This window comes from Somniosus microcephalus, chromosome 5, assembly GCF_052327205.1.
Source record: "Somniosus microcephalus isolate GS21.2 chromosome 5, FLI_Smic_1.0, whole genome shotgun sequence".
Lineage (NCBI taxonomy): Eukaryota > Metazoa > Chordata > Chondrichthyes > Squaliformes > Somniosidae > Somniosus > Somniosus microcephalus.
This window is the reverse complement of record NC_140991.1, coordinates 307,957,252-307,976,920: the sequence shown is the minus strand read 5'-3', so window position 1 is coordinate 307,976,920 and position 19,669 is coordinate 307,957,252. Positions and strand designations below refer to the sequence as shown.

Sequence of the window (19,669 nt, the reverse complement as noted above, 5' to 3'; positions counted from 1 at the left end):
TACAGGAGCCCCGGTTACATGACCACAGGTACTGGAGTCCCGGTTACATGGCCACAGGTACTGGAGCCCCGGTTACACGCCGCAAGTACAGGAGCCCCGGTTACACGACCACAAGTGCTGGAGCCCCGGTTACACGGCCACAAGTGCTGAAGTCCCAGTTACACGGCCACAGGTACAGGAGCCCCGGTTACATGGCCACAATACAGGAGCCCCGGTTACATGGCCTCAGGAGCCCCTGTTACACGGCCACAGGTATAGGAGCCCCGGTTACACGGCCACAGGAGCCCCGGTTACACGGCCACAGGAGCCCCGGTTACACGGCCACAGGTACAGGAGCCCCGGTTACACGGCCACAAGTACAGGAGCCCCGGTTACACGGCCACAGATCCAGGAGCCTCGGTTACACGGCCACAGGTGCTGGAGCCCCGGTTACATGGCCACAGATCCAGGAGCTCCGGTTACACGGCCACAGATCCAGGAGCCCCGGTTACACGGCCACAGGTGCTGTAGCCCCGGTTACACGGCCACAGATCCAGGAGCCCCGGTTACACGGCCACAGATCCAGGAGCCCCGGTTACACGGCCACAGGTGCTGTAGCCCCGGTTACACGGCCACAGGTGCTGGAGCCCCGGTTACACGGCCACAGATCCAGGAGCCCCGGTTACACGGCCACAGGTGCTGTAGCCCCGGTTACACGGCCACAGGTGCTGGAGCCCCGGTTACACGGCCACAGATCTAGGAGCCCCGGTTACACGGCCACAGGTGCTGGAGCCCTGGTTACACGGCCACAGATCCAGGAGCCCCGGTTACACGGCCACAGGTGCTGGAGCCCTGGTTACACGACCACAGTTACAGGAGTCCCGGTTTCACGGCCACAAGTGCTGGAGCCCCGGTTACATGGCCACAGGTACAGGAGCCCCGGTTACACGGCCTCTTGTACTGGAACCCCGGTTACACGGCTACAGATCCAGAAGTCCCTGTTACACGGCCACAGGTGCAAGAGCCTTGGTTACACGGCCACATATGCAGGAGTCCCGGTCACACAGCCACAGGTACAGGAGTCCCGGTCACACAGGTACAGGAGTCCCGGTCACACAGCCACAGGTACAGGAGTCCCGATTACATGGCATCAGGTACAGGAGTCCCGGTTACACTGCCACAGGTACAGGAGTCCCTGTTACATGGCCACAGGTACAGGAGTCCCGGCTACACAACCAGAGGTGCAGGAGCCATGGTTACATGGCAAAAGGTACGAGAACCCCGATTCCACAGCCACAAATATACAGTAAAACTTACCTTTGGCTTCCTGAACCTACTCCTGAATTTTGCCGGTTATTAGAGAATTCCGGATAATTAGGTGCCGTTTAAACGAGAGTTTACTGTATTGTGGTGTACCGCACTATCCTTGCTGGCTATTGTTACTTATATAATGGTCCAGAAAATCCTGGGGGGCGTGATCCTGGCAAGTACGCAGGGATTGTGCCTTAATGACCTCTGCCACTTACCCTGCTGCAGTGTCCAGTCAAATATGGGTGACAGAGGCCACCTTCCCCTGGGACATAGGAACAGGAATAGACCATTTAGCCCCTCGTGCCTGTTCTGCCTAACTCCATGTACCTGCCTTTGGCCCATATCCCTTAATACCTTTGGTTAACAAAAATCTATCACGCTGAGATTTAAAATTCACAATTGCTTTAGCATCATTTGCCATTTGTGGAAGTGAGTTCCAAACTTCTACCACCCTATGGGCTGGATTTTCCCAGCGGAGGTGGGTTCGCGGTGGGAGAGCTGGTTGGCGGGATCCGGTCCCACTCTCGGCTGCAGCCGCTCTGTCAAAAGGATTTTCCGTTGATTGGGCTTGTTAAGCCCGCCCTGTGGGTTTGCCGGCCAATTAAAAGCAAGTGGGTCTGATGACATCATTTGAGGGACTCCTGCACCTGATGCCATGTAACCGGGACTCCTGTACCTGTGGCCGTGTAACCGGGACTCCTGCACCTGATGCCATGTAACCGGGACTCCTGTACCTGTGGCCGTGTAACCGGGACTCCTGCACCTGATGCCATGTAACCGGGACTCCGGTTTCCTTAAAGGGGCCATGTCCACATTGATTTTGACAGTTGTGCTGTCAGTGTTCTACAGCATTGAGGTGTTGCAAACACTGACAAGCACTGCACAAAGGGGCACAGCTGCACCCAGGTTCTCCCATGACTCCCTCTATATACTTATGGAGGGAGTCACAGCACGCAGGGAGGTTCTCTTCCCTTCCAATGGGCGGAAGAGACCTCCCCAGGAGATCAACACAGCCTGGTTGCACATTGCACAGGAGGGCACAAGCAGGGATGTCGTCAGGAGGACCAGGCTGCAGTGGCGCCAACCTTTCAATGATCTCAGTAGATCACGAAACGTTACTGCAAAGCCACACTCAACCTCATCCTGCTGTGCCTCTCATCACATCCCCATCACTCTGCCTTCCCTACCCTAATCCTGCACATCCTTACTCACACCAACTTACCTTGCACCTCCACCTATCCCTCTCTCTCTACATTATCACTTCCCCATCTCACTAGCCACCCCTCACACTCACCCTCATCCTAGTCCAATCAAACCAACTAACAACACACAAGGGTAGGCATGTGGGTGGTTTATCCAATGGTCATGTGAAGTTTCTGGTAATGTGCTGTCAAACATTGAAATCTTGATTTTGAACACTTTGCATTCTTGGACAGATTTATGTGCACCTTTGGAAGTGGCTTAGCGAGTTGCAGTGAATGGTGAGACATAACGTCCCCCCTCAATGGTGCTGAGTGTTAAAGGAATGGCTTGGACATTGTAGGGATACTTTATGGTGCTGGTGTGGGGTGGTGCCAACCTGGTGCATCATGTGGCAGCCAGGGTGTACAGCGTCAAGTGAAGTAAATCTGGACATGGTGAGGCCATCGCTGGCCTCCCGGGCAGCAGTGTGCACGGGTGATGATGCCCTGTGTCCTGTGCAACATCGGGTGATTGCGGAGAAGGTTGGTGTGGATGTTGGTGATGTTGGTGTGCCTGGTGATGTTGGTTTTGGGGCTCATCGTGGAGGGATTCAGAGGACCAAGTTGAGATTTTTTCAAGGGCACCGATGTTGCTGGAATAGATGGCGGCTGAAGTTGAGATGACAGAAGCGATCTGTCAATGGTGAGAGAGCTTGCTCCAAGGAGGTGACAGTGGATACAGAGTTTACTCCAAACACTTCCAAACTGCATACAGCTCAAAAGTGTCTTCCAAATCCTGAAGGCTCAAGCTTCTGACATTGGAAAGTGACCAGCTGTGAAATGGAATCTTTCATACCACTTTTGCAGCTGTCACCTATTCACAGCAATGGGGAGACATAGAGAACCCGGCCTACTTACCTGACATGATCTCCGAACGACGTGAACCCCGTTAAAAATGTGCTAAAATAGAAAAAGGCTGGCAAAATAGTAGTAAACAAACAAGCACTTAACAAGCAGTTAAATATCTTAAATGCCTCCCCCACCGCTTGGTGTCGGGTCTGTTCTGAAATCACAGACCCAACACTCTGGAAACTTACATGGAGGTGGGTTCGCAGCGGGTTCACAACCCACTGTTAATCATTTCGATTTTGACAGCGGACCCGCCTCCAAACCTGTCTCCTGAGCGCCGGCAAAATTCTGCCCTTTGTGTGTAGAAGTGTTTCCTAATTTCACTCCTGAAAGGTCTGCTCTACTTTTTAGACTATGCCCCCTAGTGCTAGACTATGGAAATAGTTTCTCTCTATCTACCCTATCTGTTCCCCTTAATATCCTGAAAACTTCGATCAGATCACCCCTTAACCTTATAACTTCTAGGGAATATAACCCTGGACGCTGCAAATTGCAGCATTGTTACCCCTACCCACCCCAAAAAAAAACCAGATTCAGCCCGCAGTGACCCCTTCAACATTAAAAGGTAAAATAATTCACCAATCTGTAATCTTTGAGAGTCCGTGCCACGACTCCGACCCGGATTCCCAGGTGGGCGCCACATCCGCCATTGAAGAAGCAAGTGCTAATCTTCCTTCCCGGCTTACTGGCCTCTGAGAACCCATCAAGCCTCTGCGTGGCCAGGTTCGGGGACTTCTAACACAGGCAGTCCTGGCCCCTGTTCCTTGCCGCCTTCCGCGTCACCCTATCAAGGCTGCACGGGCACTCCCAGCACAGGCTGAGAATCGGTGTATCCAAGTCTTGGCTTAATTCCTGACCCTTCAACCATAACTCTTGGCAGGGTTACGGTGGGAGGGCAGCAGGAGGTCTGAGGAACTTCAGCCCCAAGTCTGCACCGTTTCATTTGTATGTGAAAGCATTATGTGAACGGCTGACATACTCAGTTGTCACCTTTGGATCGCGGTGTTCCATACGAGTGACATAATGACATTTTTACGATGTTATATTGGCCCATAATTTGCTGTCAAAATAATGGCGAGGCGAATGGCACTCGCCGTTATTTATGCGCAAATGCAGCAGCAACTTCAGGCGAGGGGCAGATGCGCGGATAAATGCAGAAATCCAAAAGTTGCTGTCCGAGTTGCGAAGCTCCGCTGTTAGCTTCACGAAAATGGCATCTCGCTGTCTGGCTCGCCATTGAAATGCATTGGATGTGTGAAGTTGCTGTATTTGCGCGGTAGAAGTGAACACAGAAAGCTAAGTCTTGGCCATATCAGTCTGAGCAATCTTCTAACAACGTTGATAAGTGTTAATTACTGCCAGTCATCCTCTCTGGCATTGAAGATTAACTAATAGAAGTGTGGAGTCTCATTTCTTCAGGTTTTAATTCTCTTTCGCTTAGTTGAATCTTTCTTTCCCTCTCTTTATTTCTCTTTTTGTACCTGATTTTACATTGAACTCACCCACTCTAACTTTACACTCCCTTTCACACTCCTTCACTGTGATTGGTTAAGGAGATACCCAGTTGCTCACCCTGTTCACTCAGGTCCCAGATGCCCTGTAGAGGGCGCCGTTCCCCTCTCCCACTGACAGCAACTTCCAGGGGCAAAATATCATCGACAGTAAACAGGCAAAGGGCGAGTCTAACAAAACAGCGGGCCCCATTCGCTGACTGGTTACAGCAAATTTTGGGCCATTATGTTTCGATTCGAACTGCATCATTGAGCAAATGCAGAACAGAGGTTTGCCCAACACTTTCCAACTGAAACAGTGCCTCTGTAACACAAACCGTCTTTGAGTGCCTGTGGTTTTTGAGCATTACATTGGCGTGATATGAGCGAATGGCGATGAAGATTCCTACCTGATGTGAGTAATCATCTGATATCAGCGGCAGTGGCCCAGCCTTTAAGGTGCAAGTTGAGTATCAGAGAGGAAGAGGGCTTTACATGATGATAATATAAGGCTAGGCTAGTACATAAAAACATAAGAATTAGGAGCAGGAGTAGGTCATAGTGCCACTCGAGCCTGCTCCGCCATTCAATAAGATCGTGGCTGATCTTTGACCTCAACTCCACTTTCTCCGCCCGATCTCCATATCCCTTGATTCCCCTGGATTCCAAAAATCTATCGATCTCAGCCTTGAATATACTCAAAGACTCAGCATTCACAGCCCTCTGGGGCAGAGAATTCCAAAGATTCACAACCCCCTGAGTGAAGAAAATTCCTCCTCATCTCAGTCTTAAATGGCCGACCCCTTATCCTGAGACTGTGCCCCCTAGTCCTAGACTCTCCAGCCAGGGGGAAACAACCTCTCAGCATCTACCCTGTCAATCCCCCTCAGAATCTTACCTGTTTCAATGAGATCACCTCATCATTCTTCTAAACTCCCGAGAGTACAGGCCCATTGTACTCAGTGATTGCATTGCTTTGATGGAAGGTGAATGTTTCGATATTAAAATAAAGGTCCCATATACCCAGAAAGGGTCACACGTCTGTGCTCTCCATAGATGCTGCCTGACTTGCGGACTGTTGGCGGCATGTTCTGTTTTTGTTTAGTGTACTTTTCTGACACCATTGTGTAGTCCGCCATCTAGTGGTAGATGTGATAACTGACGCAGCACTCGCTCCTCTCTGGCAGCACTCGCAGCATGTCTGATTGTGTGTGAGTCAGAGTTGCAACCTGCTGTGCAGCTTTTCCATTGAAGAATGTGAGCTACTGACTACAAGCCAAGTAACATGTGTTCCTTTTAATTGGTCAACAGATATGCTTTAAACAACACAAAATTGTTTGCCTCGCCTTCGAAGTGGCTTTCATGGTGTGACGCTCCACACATACTGACTGCCTGAATATTGTTCCGTGTTTTGTTTCTCCCCGCCCCGCAATGTTCACCTGCCCACACATCAAGCAAGGCAACCTCTTTATCAGAGTCGTAAATTACAAACACACTTTATTTGGTGAACTCTTCTTTTAGATGACAGGCTAAACTAGTGCATTTTGCCCTTCCGGCCAATGAATCGGAACAATTACAACCTTTCAGATGGAAAAAATGGCCATCATTGGTCTCTGGTTCTTTTAATTGTTCATTATTTTTTAATTTGTTTTTTATGGGGTGCAGGCGCCGCTGGCAAGGCCAGCGTTTATTGTCCATCCCTAATTGCCCTTGAGAAGGTGGTGGTGAGCCGCCTTCTTGAACCGCTGCAGTCCGTGCGGTGAAGATGCTCCCACAGTGCTGTTAGGGAGGGAGTTCCAGGATTTTGACCCAGCGACGATGAAGGATCAGCCGATATACTTCCAAGTCAGGATGGTGTAATTAAACAGCTTTACAGGATAGCTGCCTTTGAAAGGGCTAGTAAAGTTTAGATTTTTGCCGTAAATCCACGCAATCCACGTCACTTGAAAGCACATACCTCAGTGATTCAGTAACCTTCTGCTTTTTTCGACGTGCCCCCCCCCCCCCCCGCAACCACCACCACCCTCCCTGCTGATGGTCTCGTACTGTGCGCTGCTGTATTTAGTGAAGCTGTTCCAGTTAAGCTTGAAAGCTTACTCACAGTGGGAGTCTCTCTAAGGGTGGCATTACAGACAAAAGCAGGCACTGAAAAAATAAGGCAGATCCACAGGGCACAACCGTTCACATCTGCGATTCCTTACTTCAGCACCTGCTTCATTTTGTATTGTAATAGATTCTACAAGGCTTCGTATTTTAAAAAAAAATTCCTTAAGGGCGGTGCTGCTGCGCATTGGCAAGGGGGAAAAATCGCGCAAAGCTGTCACTAGATGGGGAAAATAAAAGCTTTGCCATTGTTCTCAATTAATCAGTGGAAAACAGATTATCCCCTCTGCTTTCATGCACATGAACTTATTTAACAACCCCTTTATATTGAAGGAATGATTCAAGTCGGAGCACTTCTGCAATATGTTGCTGCAGTGGAACCTGTCCCATTTATATTGTGAGACACGTTCTACAGCGCCAGTGGCAAAAGTCCAACAATTTTATGGGCATGGTTGTTGGAGAGTCGCAAATCACCACTTTCATTGCTGCTTGCCAGAAACTTCGGAAATGACCGCGGCAAGGTGTGAACAGGCTAGCATTGTGAAAATGCGCAGGACGCACCTGCCCGACGCCCCCCCGCCCCACGCCCCCACCCCCCACCCCACCCTCAGCAAAAAAAACTCTGAGTGGTGCCGGCGCATTTTTTCTGTTCAAATTCTGAAAACCGAGGTGAAGAGCCGTATCGCACAATCGAAAAACAGACAAGTAAAAGCCCGAGGTAAATCAGAAAATATTGATTCGCGGATGTGAAGCTTGTTTTTTTTTTTCTAAACTGAAAATTGCACGAGGAACAAAAGATTAAGGGAGGTAAGAAGTTTTAAGATTCTGGAAAAGAGTGTACTAGTACAAGACTGAGTGATGAGCCTTGGTTTCCATACAGGAACAGCGGGATGTAGGATCAAGGAATTGAATATAGATTCTCGAGCTCAAAAGAACAAGAGGGAACATATCACAGGAGGATTTGTAAGAACATAGAGCATAAGAATTAGGAGCAGGGGTAGGCCATACAGCCCCTCGAGCCTGCTCCGCCATTCAATATCCCGAGACTGTGGCCTAGAAATTCAGTTGTTTGCGCCAGCCGCTAGCGCCTTAGGAGGAGGAGAAGTGGGGTGCTAAGCGGCTAGCGCCCAGGCGCAGCGCGCGATCTGCGCCTCTCGCGAAACTTCAGTTAAGATTTAGCGGCGGCGCAAAACCTTTGCGCGCGCTCAGCTGCGCGCGCAGATCCTGACGTCATTTCATGGTGCAACGCCCTTTGTGCGCCCCAAACCGGAAATTCAGTGGCGCCGGCCTATTGTGCGCCTGGCGCCCCTGGCGACTGGCAGAGGGGAACGGTTCCCAGTCGCTGCGGGGCGCGGGGGGCGCTAATTAAAGGGGACTCCTCCTGCAGCATAAATGGCAGCCATTTTGCACCACTCCTTCTTTGTGAGAGACGGATCTTTGGAGAGAGACAAAGGTAGAGAGCTTTCTGGTTTGGCTCAACACTCGCACAGGTACTTGTGGCTTCAGGCCACAGCTTTGCACTTGTCTTTAACTTCAGAGTCATAGCATTGATTGGAAACATATAATGGGGGCTGCAATGGGTGGAAACGTTGGGCTTCTCCATTGCATTCAAAGGGCTCAGAGACGCTGTGAGAGAGTGCCAGTCATGGCCAGACGGAGAAGGGGCAACAGGCGTCGGCAAAGGAGGCCTTACCCACCCAGGGTATACCGCCAGCAGTTCTCATATCTGAACATGTCTGAGGAGCAGTGTGTTCGGAGGCTGCGATTCAGAAGGGCGGTGGTCACTGAGATCTGCCACCTGCTTCGCGGAGATCTGCAGCCACAGCTGAGGAGCAGGACGTCTCTGTCGGTGGCAGTGAAGGTGACGGTGGCTCTCAACTTCTATGCCACCGGCTCCTTCCAATCCGCTACTGGGGACATTTCCAACATCTCCCAGTTTGCGGTACATTGCTGCATCCGCCAGGTGACCAATGCCCTTTTCAGAAGGAGACGTCAGTTCATTCCCTTCCCCATGACCGTTGACAAGCAGCAACAGCGTGCAATGGGCTTTGCAGCATCAGCGGTCTTCCCCATGGCGCAGGGCGCCATTGACTGCACGCATGTGGCTTTGCGGGCACCTCTAGAGAATGCCGAGGATTACCGCAACCGGAAGGGCTACCATTCGCTCAACATGCAGTTGGTGTGTGACCACAGGCAGCTCATCCTAGCTGTCAATGCCCGCTTTCCAGGCAGCAGCCACGATGCCTTCATCCTGCACCAGACTTCTGTGGCAGACATGTTTGAGGCCCAGCCTCACCCATGAGGATGGCTTCTCGGGGACAAAGGCTATCCTTTGTGCACCTGGCTGATGACCCCGCTCCGTGCGCCCAGCACCCCTGCTGAAGAGCGATACAATGACAGCCATCAAGCCACCAGGAACATCATTGAGCAAACAATCGGCGTGCTGAAGCAATGGTTCCGCTGTCTGGATCGTTCCGGGGGAGCCCTACAGTACTCGCCTGAGCGAGTCTCTCATTTCGTTGTTGTGTACTGCATGCTGCACAGCCTGGCTATCCGCAGGACTCAGCCACTGCCACCAGAGATTGGAGGACCACCTGAGGAGGAGGAGGAGGAGGAGGAGGAGGAGGACCAGCACAGGAGGGAGGCAGAAAGTGCAAGGGCCGCCCGTCGGCGGCTTATTGCAAGTTGGTTCTAGGCCCCCTCTCAGGGAATGGCTTGTGCCAATGGCAGAAGATGAATGTAGCTGCTCCACAAGCCCTCAGCCGAGCAGGGCAACCAGGACTTCCAAAAGAAAGCATGGACAGTGCGATTTAAGAAATTTTTTTACTATGATACCTCTGTGCCCTTCCCACATGACAAACTAATGGAGAGAAACCCCCCCCAAAAACACAAATACACCAGTCTCGGCCTTTACAAGTAAAACAAATATACCAGTCTCGGCCTTTAAATATGAAACAAATACACCAGTCTCGGCCTTTAAAAATAATACAAATACACCAGTCTCGGCTTTTATAAGTAAAACAAAACATTTGGCCACACCTTCTACTTTTTCCCCTGCGAGGGTGATCCGTTTCGCTTCCGTGACTGGTCCCTACCCGCCCTGCAGCTCCTCCTCAATGGGACCCCAGTGGCTGCAGCAAGGCTGGGGGAAGGCTGCTGAGGGTCAGATGGTGAGACGGCAGATGCCCTTGGGGGTCGGCCTGGACCAGGGGGTCGCGAGTGCCCTGGCGATGCCTGGCCGATCCAGCGAGTGTGGCAGCAGTTAGTGCCCGTGTGGCCCTGGTCTGTGTCTGCATGACAGCAGCCAGTGAATGCATGGCATGACTGAGCACTTGGCTAGAAGCTGCCTGTGAAGCAGCGAAGTCCTGCTGACTCCTAGCCTGTGCTGCCGTGATGTCCTGCAGACTCCTGGCCTGTGCTGCACTGAATTGTTGCAGACTCCTGGCCTGTGCTGCACTGAATTGTTGCAGACTCCTGGCCTGTGCTGCCCTGAATTCCTGCACACTCCTTGCCAGTGACTCTATGGAGTCAGGCATCCTTGCCACTGCAGCCATGAGCTCAGTGTGCCTGCGCTCAGCCTGGGTGCCCATTTCCGCTAGGAGCCGCACCTCCTCTGCGCTCACCGTAGCAGGACTGGAGGCCGCACTCGCCCTCCGGGGAGAAGGCCGCCGAGCTTCCCCACCCCTCCCGCGTTGCTGCAGCCTGCTGGTCCCCGGAGCTTCACTATCCTCCGACCCTTCCCCCCTGTTCCCCTCCAGGGAAGACGTGTCACCATCATGGCCATGGGCTGCCTCGGCTGAGGGTGTCCCTGATGGTCTGGCTTCCTCTTCCTCCTCCTCTATGTCTGACTCGGACACAGTGCCAGCTTGAGGGGCCGCCTCCTCACCTGGCGAGTCACCATCTGAAAACAGGGAGGCAAAAGAGTTGCTTTAGAGTGAGGACAGGGCGGCAGCGAGGGAGGCATGAGTGCTGCTGTGCACTGCATTGGTTCGATAGTGGCAAAGGATGCTGGTGTGAGGCGCAAGTGGAAAGGGAGAGGTCAAAAAGGTGATGACCTTACCATTGGTGCCCAGAACAGGGTCAGCATCTCCAGTGGCAACGGGGCCACTCAGCCGGTCTGCCATGATCCGCTCCACTCGCTGCTCGAGGTCGCTCAGCTGTTTCAGGTCAGGACGGCCTCCCCCGGTCTGTCACTGCTGTCTTCTGTTATGCGCTAGCTTGGTCTGCAAGAGAAAGGACCGCCTCTAAGTACAGTGTCAAGCCCTGATCTTGCCCGCACTGCCTCCCATGTTCGATTAGCCCTGACAGTGTCAAGCCCTGATCTTGCCTGCACTGCCTCCCATGTTCGATTAGCCCTGACAGTGTCAAGCCCTGATCTTGCCTGCACTGCCTCCCATGTTCGATTAGCCCTGACAGTGTCAAGCCCTGATCTTGCCCGCACTGCCTCCCATGGTCGAATAGCCCTGACAGTGTCTAAAGTCCTGATTGCGCAAGTGCTTTTCATGACAGTCCCATAGCTGCTGGATGAGGGCTGGCCATTAGGGCTTTCAGACCTGTTTGGCCATAAAGTGAGGTGCACATGCAGGGATGAGGAGGATACTGGAAAGGGTACTCACCCTGACAACCCGAGTGAGGTCGTTGAATTTTTTCCGGCACTGGGTTGGTGTCCTGCCAACCACGCTGTTGGACGTGACCCTGTTTGCCACATCACTCCATGCTTTCCGATATTCGGCGGGCAGCGGCCTCCTGCCACCCTCAGGGAAGAGGATATGGCGCCTGCGGTCCACTGCGCCAACCAGCAGCCTCAGGTCACCCTCGCCGAAGCGCTGCGCTCTCTCCCTGGCCTTCTCCATTCTCCTGGGCGTGGAGCTGTTCCAGAAGCAGTGTTCAGGCCTTGCCTTAGGGCTGCAGTGTGCAGGGCGTGGCAGCCAAGCAATTCCACCCCCCCCCTTTAAGTGCTGACCAGCGCCTGACTGTCTGCCCTCAATGAGCAACTCGCCGCACCTGCGCTGCGCCCGCCTTCGGTGTTTGCGCCCCGGATCGCCGGCTTAGCGCCTAATGATAGTCGTGCATCGCCTGCTTTAGCGCAGCAGCAACCTCTTGGGGCAATGCAACTGAATATCGGCGAAGGTGGCGCTAAGTTGCGCCGGGCGCAAAAGTTAGCGAACGCCATGCTGTAGCGCCCCAAACATGGCTACACTGAATTTCTAGGCCTATGTCCCCTAGTTCTAGACTCTCCAGCCAGGGGAAACAACCTCTCAGAATTTATATGTTTCAATGAGATCACCTCTCATTCTTCTAAACTCCAGAGAGTATAGGCCCATTCTACCGAATCTCTCCTCATAGGGCAACCCTCTCATCCCAGAAAATGCTGGAAGCACTCAGCAGGCCAGGCAGCATCCGTGGAGAGAGAAACAGAGTTAACGTTTCAGGTCTGGGACCCTTCTTCAGAACTAGCTTCTTCAGTAGCACCTCCCAAACCCATGACCTCTACCACCTAGAAGGACAGGGGCAGCAGGCACATGGGAACACCACCAACTCCAAGTTCCCCTCCAAGTCACACACACCATCCTGACCTGGAAGTATATCGCCGATTCTTCAGCGTCGCTGGGTCACGATCCTGGAACTCCCTCCCTAACAGCACTGTGGAAGTACCTTCACCACACGGACTGCAGCGGTTCAAGAAGGCGGCTCACCACCACCTTCTCAAGGGCAACTAGGGATGGGCAATAAATGCCGGCCTTGCCAGCGATGCCCACATCCCATGAATGAATAAAAAAAATCTTTGTGGGAAGCTTACTTGAATTTTATGGCTTTTGTTTCAAAAACTTTGTTAAGTTAAAAGAGAGTTTCCCACCCCTGCACCTGGGTGTATTAGATAACGTGGGCACAGTGTATAAAGGCAAATCACCCAAACCACTAAAGTACAAGAACAGGAAAATATGGCCCTTATCTATTTCCATTGTTTGTGCTATACCTGATTGTGAAATAAAGTAAAGCGGGGAGGTAGAAATTCCTCTACTGAATCCTAACTGGCAACTGATTAATTCATAGTGGGTTCGGTAATCTCAGGATTTTCTCTCTCTCTCATTATATATGTGCATTCATTTATTGTTGTTGATGCCACTGTCTCTCTATGAAATTATATTTCATTGTTTTTCCAGGCAACCCTGACCTAGTTAGCAAAGTCCCCGTGACCATTCAGGTTTTAGATGTTAATGAATATGCACCAGAATTCTCAGTGCCTTACGAGACCCTGATGTGTGAAAATGCCAAGACTGGCCAGGTACAGTATCAAATGTATTAACAGAAATATGCTAAAAGAGACCGTGCACTGTTTTTGTTATTTTATTACTGATTATAAATGGGACATGGCCGGGAATTTCCAGGGAGCTTCTGTCGCTCAACCATCGTAAGAAAGAAAGATTTGCATTTATATAGCGCCTTTCACGACCATCAGACATCTCAAAGCGCTTTACCGCCAATGAAGTACTTTTTGAAGTGCAGTCACTGTTGTAATGTGGGAAATGCGGCAGCCGATTTTCACACAGCAAGCTCCCACAAACAGCAATGTGATAATGACCAGATAATCTGTTTTAATCATGTCGATTGAGGAATAAATGTTGGCCAGGACACCAGGAATAACTCCCCTGCTTTTCTATTGAAATAGTGCCGTGGGAGCTTTTACATCCACCAGAGAGAGCAGACAGGGACTATATTTAACATCTCATCCGAAAGACGGAACCTCCAACAGTGCAGCATTCCCTCAGCACTGCACTGGAGTGTTAGCCTAGATTGTTGTGCTCAAGTCCCTAGCGTAGGGTTTGAACCCACAACCTTCTGACGTCAGAGATGAGAGTGCTACCCACTGAGCCACAGCTCAACTTCACCAGAAGTTTGGCGGAAACCCTGCTTGCACACGTAAACAACATTTTTGTCACACTTACAGTGAAGTGACAATGGCTGAGCAGCTAGCAGCTCCAAGGAAATTCCTGGCCATGATGTTAATAAGTAGAACCGCTTAAGGATGCGTCCATGTATAATATGGTAAAAATCTGCCTTCTGCAGTGACAGAGTGCGGTGGGGGGGTGGGGGGTGGATGGTGGGGGGGGGGAAGCGTGAGCAATTGGCAGAGGAAAAGGGACGGGCATCATTAAGGGTCATATTTTCCTCCCAGTCTCGCCCCCTCCCAAATGCAGCCTTGCAGCTGCTGGTAGCTCCTTTTCCCACCACAACATGCCGTACCTCCGCCCAAAAAGGAAATAAAATAAGACAAGAAGAGAAGGAAAAAGAAGAGTTCATGGGAAAGATGAGAAAGAGAGAGACAGAAACTTAGGAGAGAGAGAAAGAGCAACAGGAACATGAACAGAGACTAACCAGTCCTTCCCTGCACACTGCATGGGAATGTCAGTTGTATGGGGGTGGGGGTAGGCAGCTCCCTGATGTAGGGACAGGGCTTTGTATGGGTCAGGACTAGATACGGAGGGGTGGACAAAAATCCCACCTGCCCGAAATCTGCCCCGCAGATAATTCCTCCTCATACCTCCGACTGCCCATGTGTACTGCCAAATAACATCGACTAGTTAGAATGTTTATTCATTGAACAATTGCAATGGTTTAACCCAAAAATATGGGTGGGTTTGGGTTGGATGGTAAGTTAAAGTGTTAAAAGTCTGAATCCCGACCTGAACCTGCCTCCAACCAGCCCACTTCTGGTTTTAAGGGAGGCGGGACAAGGGGTGGTGGGGGAGGGGGGTGCGGGCAGCCAACCTGCTCCGAGGAGGTGGGCCTCCCATTTAAATATTATATTGAGCTGGCATGCCTCAGATTTAACCAGCATTTCAAATTTAACTCTGGCTGGTCGGGCTTTAGAGGCCTCGTGAAACCTGCCAACTATTGGAAGGTGAGGACAGCTGGATCCAGGAGTTAAGTACCTTTAAATTTACCGCCTGGATCCAGCATCCCTACCTAATCCAGCCCCGTGATCGGAGACCTCCCCCCACGAGGCCTCCGATCCCCCCCATGAGGCCTCCCCCCCTGCGCTGTTCCCGGCCCCCCTGTGCTGCTGCTCCTGGGCCCCCGTGCTGCTCCCAGCCCTCCAATGCTCACCTGCCCCCCCCCGCTCCCCACTCCTCCAGCCCTCCAAAACTCACCTGCCCCCCGACCCCCCCGCTCCCCTTCGGGGAGTCCAGAACCAGAGGTCACAGTCTAAAGATAAGGGGTAAGCCATTTAGGACAGAGATGAGGAGGAATTCCTTCACCCAGAGAGTGGTGAACCTGTGGAATTCTCTACCACAGAAGGCAGTTGAGGCCAATTCATTAAATATATTCAAGAAGGATTTAGATATATTTCTTAAGGCTAAAGGGATCAAGGGATATGGGGAGAAGGCAGGGACAGGGTACTGAATTTGGATGATCAGCCATGATCGCATTGAATGGCAGTGCAGGCTCGAGGGGCCGAATGGCCTACTCCTGCTCCTATCTTTTATGTTTCTATGTTTACCCGCTCCTCCAGCCCTCCGATGCTCACCTGTCCCACCCCCACCCACCCCCCCCACTCCTCTGGCCCTCCCCGTGCTACTCCGGCCACCACCCCCCCCCCGGCCCCATGCACTCCCTCCCTCCCCCCTCTCTGTGGCCTAATGCCGCAGGCCGAACCACCTGCAGCCACCGGCTGCCGGGTTGTGGGGGGGGGAAACAGAGGTTTTCAATGCAAATCAGGCCCTGCTGTTAAATCCGATTAAAATTCAGGCTATTATCACATTCATGTGCTACTATCACACAGCGCAATTGCACTTCAAAACTCTTCAATGCAATCCCTTTTAGGTCAATTTGATATTTCATCATATAATTAATTAATATCAATGTTAGACAACACCAACTTATGTTCCGATACATGTTTGCACCACTTGTTGATCATGTTAGACTCCATCTCTAATACTTCTGTCTAGCTAAGATCCTACAATCATTAAGGACCCTCACACTAACTTTTTTGTGATGATTCAAACTCGTGACTATTATATGTCATATTGTGATATGCACCTCACTAGTATTGACAAAAGTGAATAGTTTCCAAGTATCGAGTGACAACAAGCATAGAGTGCACCAGTATGTCTAATTTTTCATGGATGTGGAAAATACATAGAAACAAACCTCAAAATTATATGTCCGGTTTTGAAAGACGAGACCTGAAACTGCCAACCACTGTTATATAACAAGTGAGGACTTGGAAACACATTGTAAATCCGGACACTAGATGGTGCTCCTGGCTGATAAGGATCTGTCTTTGAAGGAGTTGTCTCTGGCCTTACACAAAGGCACGGTTCTTCTGTGATTGGATGACGACTGTGGTGTCTGAGGCCGGGGATAATTGCCGTCATTATCTTAACCAAGTCCTGTTGCTGCCGAAAGTCTGGGAGACGTGCAAATGATAATTTTTATTATACAGTCTAAATGGTAACTCCATGCTATTGGTTGCTCTGCCAACGGTTTTGATGCCAATGCATTATCTATACATCAAAACGCTGTGTAATAGATATAGCTCATTTCATTTTTTTAATCTTCAATATTTATCTGCCAATTTATTTTTTACCGTGACTAAGGAAAAACTAATCTTGCCAGTGCTTCCCCAATTTCCCTGAAGTCCTTGTTGTCGATGTCACGCAGAGCTTAATGTTTTAGTTCACCTTTAAATCGCATCCCGCAGATAAAACTGGCTATAAAGAGCAAGCGCTGTGCACTATTGAATATGGATAAGAAACCCTGCAAAATGATCAATAGAAGGAATTTGACCTGTTGAATGTACCCGGCTCATAGTCACTTGAGTCATTCGCAAATGACATTGTCTCATTCTCGTTTGGGGGGCCCCATCGAAAAAAAAGAATTGACTAGAATATCCAAACCCCATCGAGCAGTGTCAACAGGGAAACCCCTCCTGCCTGTAATTCTAGCAAGTAAGTTGGTATGAGCATAATTGCTCTTCGAAAGAGCTGGCGCAGACTCGATGGGCCGAATGGCCTCCCTCTGTGCTGTATTATTCTATGATTCTATGATAATACGGATGTTCCAGCTTTCTGCTCAAGCTCCCTTTTTCGGTGAAGTTATCGACAGGAGGAATTTCACCCCCTTAGTTCCTCAATGTATATTTTCCAAGTCTCCTGCAAATCACAGAAGATAGCTACTTTTAAGAGGTCAATCACTAACTCATCTGCAGCGATTTCAGTGGCATTGACATTTACAAACATCTTTCTTTCAGGCTTGAAAAGACCTCTGAGTGATAGAAAAATAAATGGGCGTTTTTAGGAGAGGGAGATTGACTCATGAAGATTAAAACTATGAGGATGAGAAAATAATTGGGAAAAAAAAACTAGGCATTCACACTGAAAGGAATATCAAGAACTTAGCTCAATGCCTTGATTGATAGTGTCATCCTCACTTGTGAAGGTTATCTGGCCACTTTGAAACTTAAAGGTTGGATGCTCTGCAAAAGGTATTAATTTTGAATGATGGACATGTGTGAAAAGGTTGAGAAATTGTGATGCAGGTCTATATCAAACTTATTAATAGATTCAGAATATTACTGAAGAACTGCAGTAGACAGATCTTCATCACCAGAAGGGCTTCGGTTGCAGTGTCCCTCACTTAAAAGTATGCGCCTGGAGATTTTGTGGGCATTTCCTGATCTTCTGCTGTAACTTCAGTGGGAGATTAGCAGCAGTCCTGGAGAATCGGATGTTTATTTTCACTTGCGTTAATGGGGAGCCAGGAGGATAGGAGCTAGTTGGTTGTGCGATAGCGAGCCCTCGCTAGCTGCACTGCAGGTACCGGGGAGATCTTCAGGAGCAGCACGGTATACAGCACAACTCACTGTAGGATGTACTGGTACATTGCTGCCAGCCTCTTCACCACTATATTGATGCATGACGTATCCCTTTGAGCAGTGGTTCCAACAGTTGGAGGTGCAGTGCCTCAGAAGCAGTTGTTTGCTTCCTGCAACCCAATCATGGTAGGCATTGAGCCCTGAATATATGACTGGATGTTCTCATACCTGGACATCCAGGTACTGCCATCAGCAAGCTGTTCTCCCAGCCTCAGACTTTCCTCGTGGGCAGTATGACAGGCATCTGCTTTCAGCATTATGGACATCCCTAAATAGGGCAGCTTGTGCCCTGCTAGCTCGGTGTTCTCAACATCCAAGTCCAAAGCCACATAACAAGCTGACTCATCACCAACTGCTTAATCCAGATTCTTACAAGAACATAAATAATAGGAGCAGGAGTAGGCCATATGGCTCCTCAAGCCTGCTCCGCCTTTTAATCTCATCTTTATTTCTGCCGGTTTGATTTACACTGGTATTTATATACAGAGTGAAAAATGAAGTCAAGCATTCTCTGATGTCTTTTTTTTAAAATCATATAGGTAAGAACATAACTTAAGAAATAGGAGCAGGAGTCAGCCGTACGGCCTCTCGAGCCTGCTCCGCCATTCAATAAGATTATGGCTGATCTTCGACCTCAACTCCACTTTCCCGCCTGATCCCCATATCCCTTGATTCCCTTAGAGTCGAAAAATCTATCAATCTCAGCCTTGAATATACTCAATGATTCAGCATCCACAGCCCTCTGGGGTAGAGAATTCCAAAGATTCACAACCCTCTGAGTGAAGAAATTCCTCCTCATCTCAGTCCTAAATGGCCGACCCCATATCCTGAGACTGTGCCCCCTAGTTGTAGGCTCTCCAGCCAAGGGCAACAATCTACCCTGTCAAGCCCCCTAAGAATTTTATACCTTTCAATGAGATCATCTCACGTTCTTCTAAACTTATTATGTGAGGAGTACCTGCCATGAGGCTGACTGACTACCCCTCCAGGGCACTCAGCGACAGGTCTGCGTGAGGCCGAGTCCTCCCTCCCTCTATTCTCCTCACAGCTTGGTCCTGAATCTTGCACGTGAGTTAGAGGAAGCCCTTCTGCTCCTTGTCTAAGAGTTTTGAACTGTAAAAAAGAACTTTTTTTCAAGTCATGAGCTTAACCTGTATTGGAAGAAAGACGAGAAAAACAAAGTAACCTTTGTCTCTCTCTAAGTACAAGATCACAGGATTGCGTCCAAAGGAAGTTAGCAACCCCCCACCCCCCCACCCCTGGTATCCTCAGGCACTAATATAAATCGACAATCAGGACAGCTTCCAAACAATTCCTTCAAGGTCTCCTGTTAAGTGCTGTCAGGCCATAATATCACCCTTGGGCCATCCACTATCATATCTTCTTTTGTTCTCTCTCAGCCCTGCCTTTCGATCCATTTAATTTCCTTTCCAGTTTTGAAAAAGTGTTAGACCCGAAACGTCGACTCTATTTTCTCTCCATGGATGTTGCCTGGCCTGCTGAGTTTTTCCATCATTTTCTGTTGTTATTTTGGATTTCCAGCGTCTGCAGTATTTTGCTATCGCACTATCATATCACACAGAGTAGCCCATTGTTCAAGATGGAGAGTGGAGTGCACTAGGTTCCTTCTGCCAGAAACACAACATTAGCTGTGAAAATAGTGCGCTAAAATATCCTCAGGAATGTGTTGCCACCAGAACTGAGCAATTACTGGACTCAGGAAGACTGGTGTCAATTGCAAAAATCAAGTGAAATAAAAAAGGGTCCCCCCCCCACCCCCACCTCCAGTCTTAATAAAAGAAATTCCAGCAAGTTTA

At 50.0% G+C, this 19,669-nt stretch overlaps 1 protein-coding gene across 1 annotated transcript in view; it reads left to right on the top strand.

Moving 5' to 3' along the window:
• Positions 1–19,669, top strand: part of LOC147117871 (cadherin-12-like) — a 327,937-nt gene that overhangs the window by 283,479 nt on the left and 24,789 nt on the right. The window contains exon 9 of the mRNA XM_085989253.1: positions 13,138–13,259. Within this exon, the coding sequence (XP_085845379.1) occupies positions 13,138–13,259 (122 nt within the window). The remainder of the gene's footprint in view (positions 1–13,137; positions 13,260–19,669) is intronic.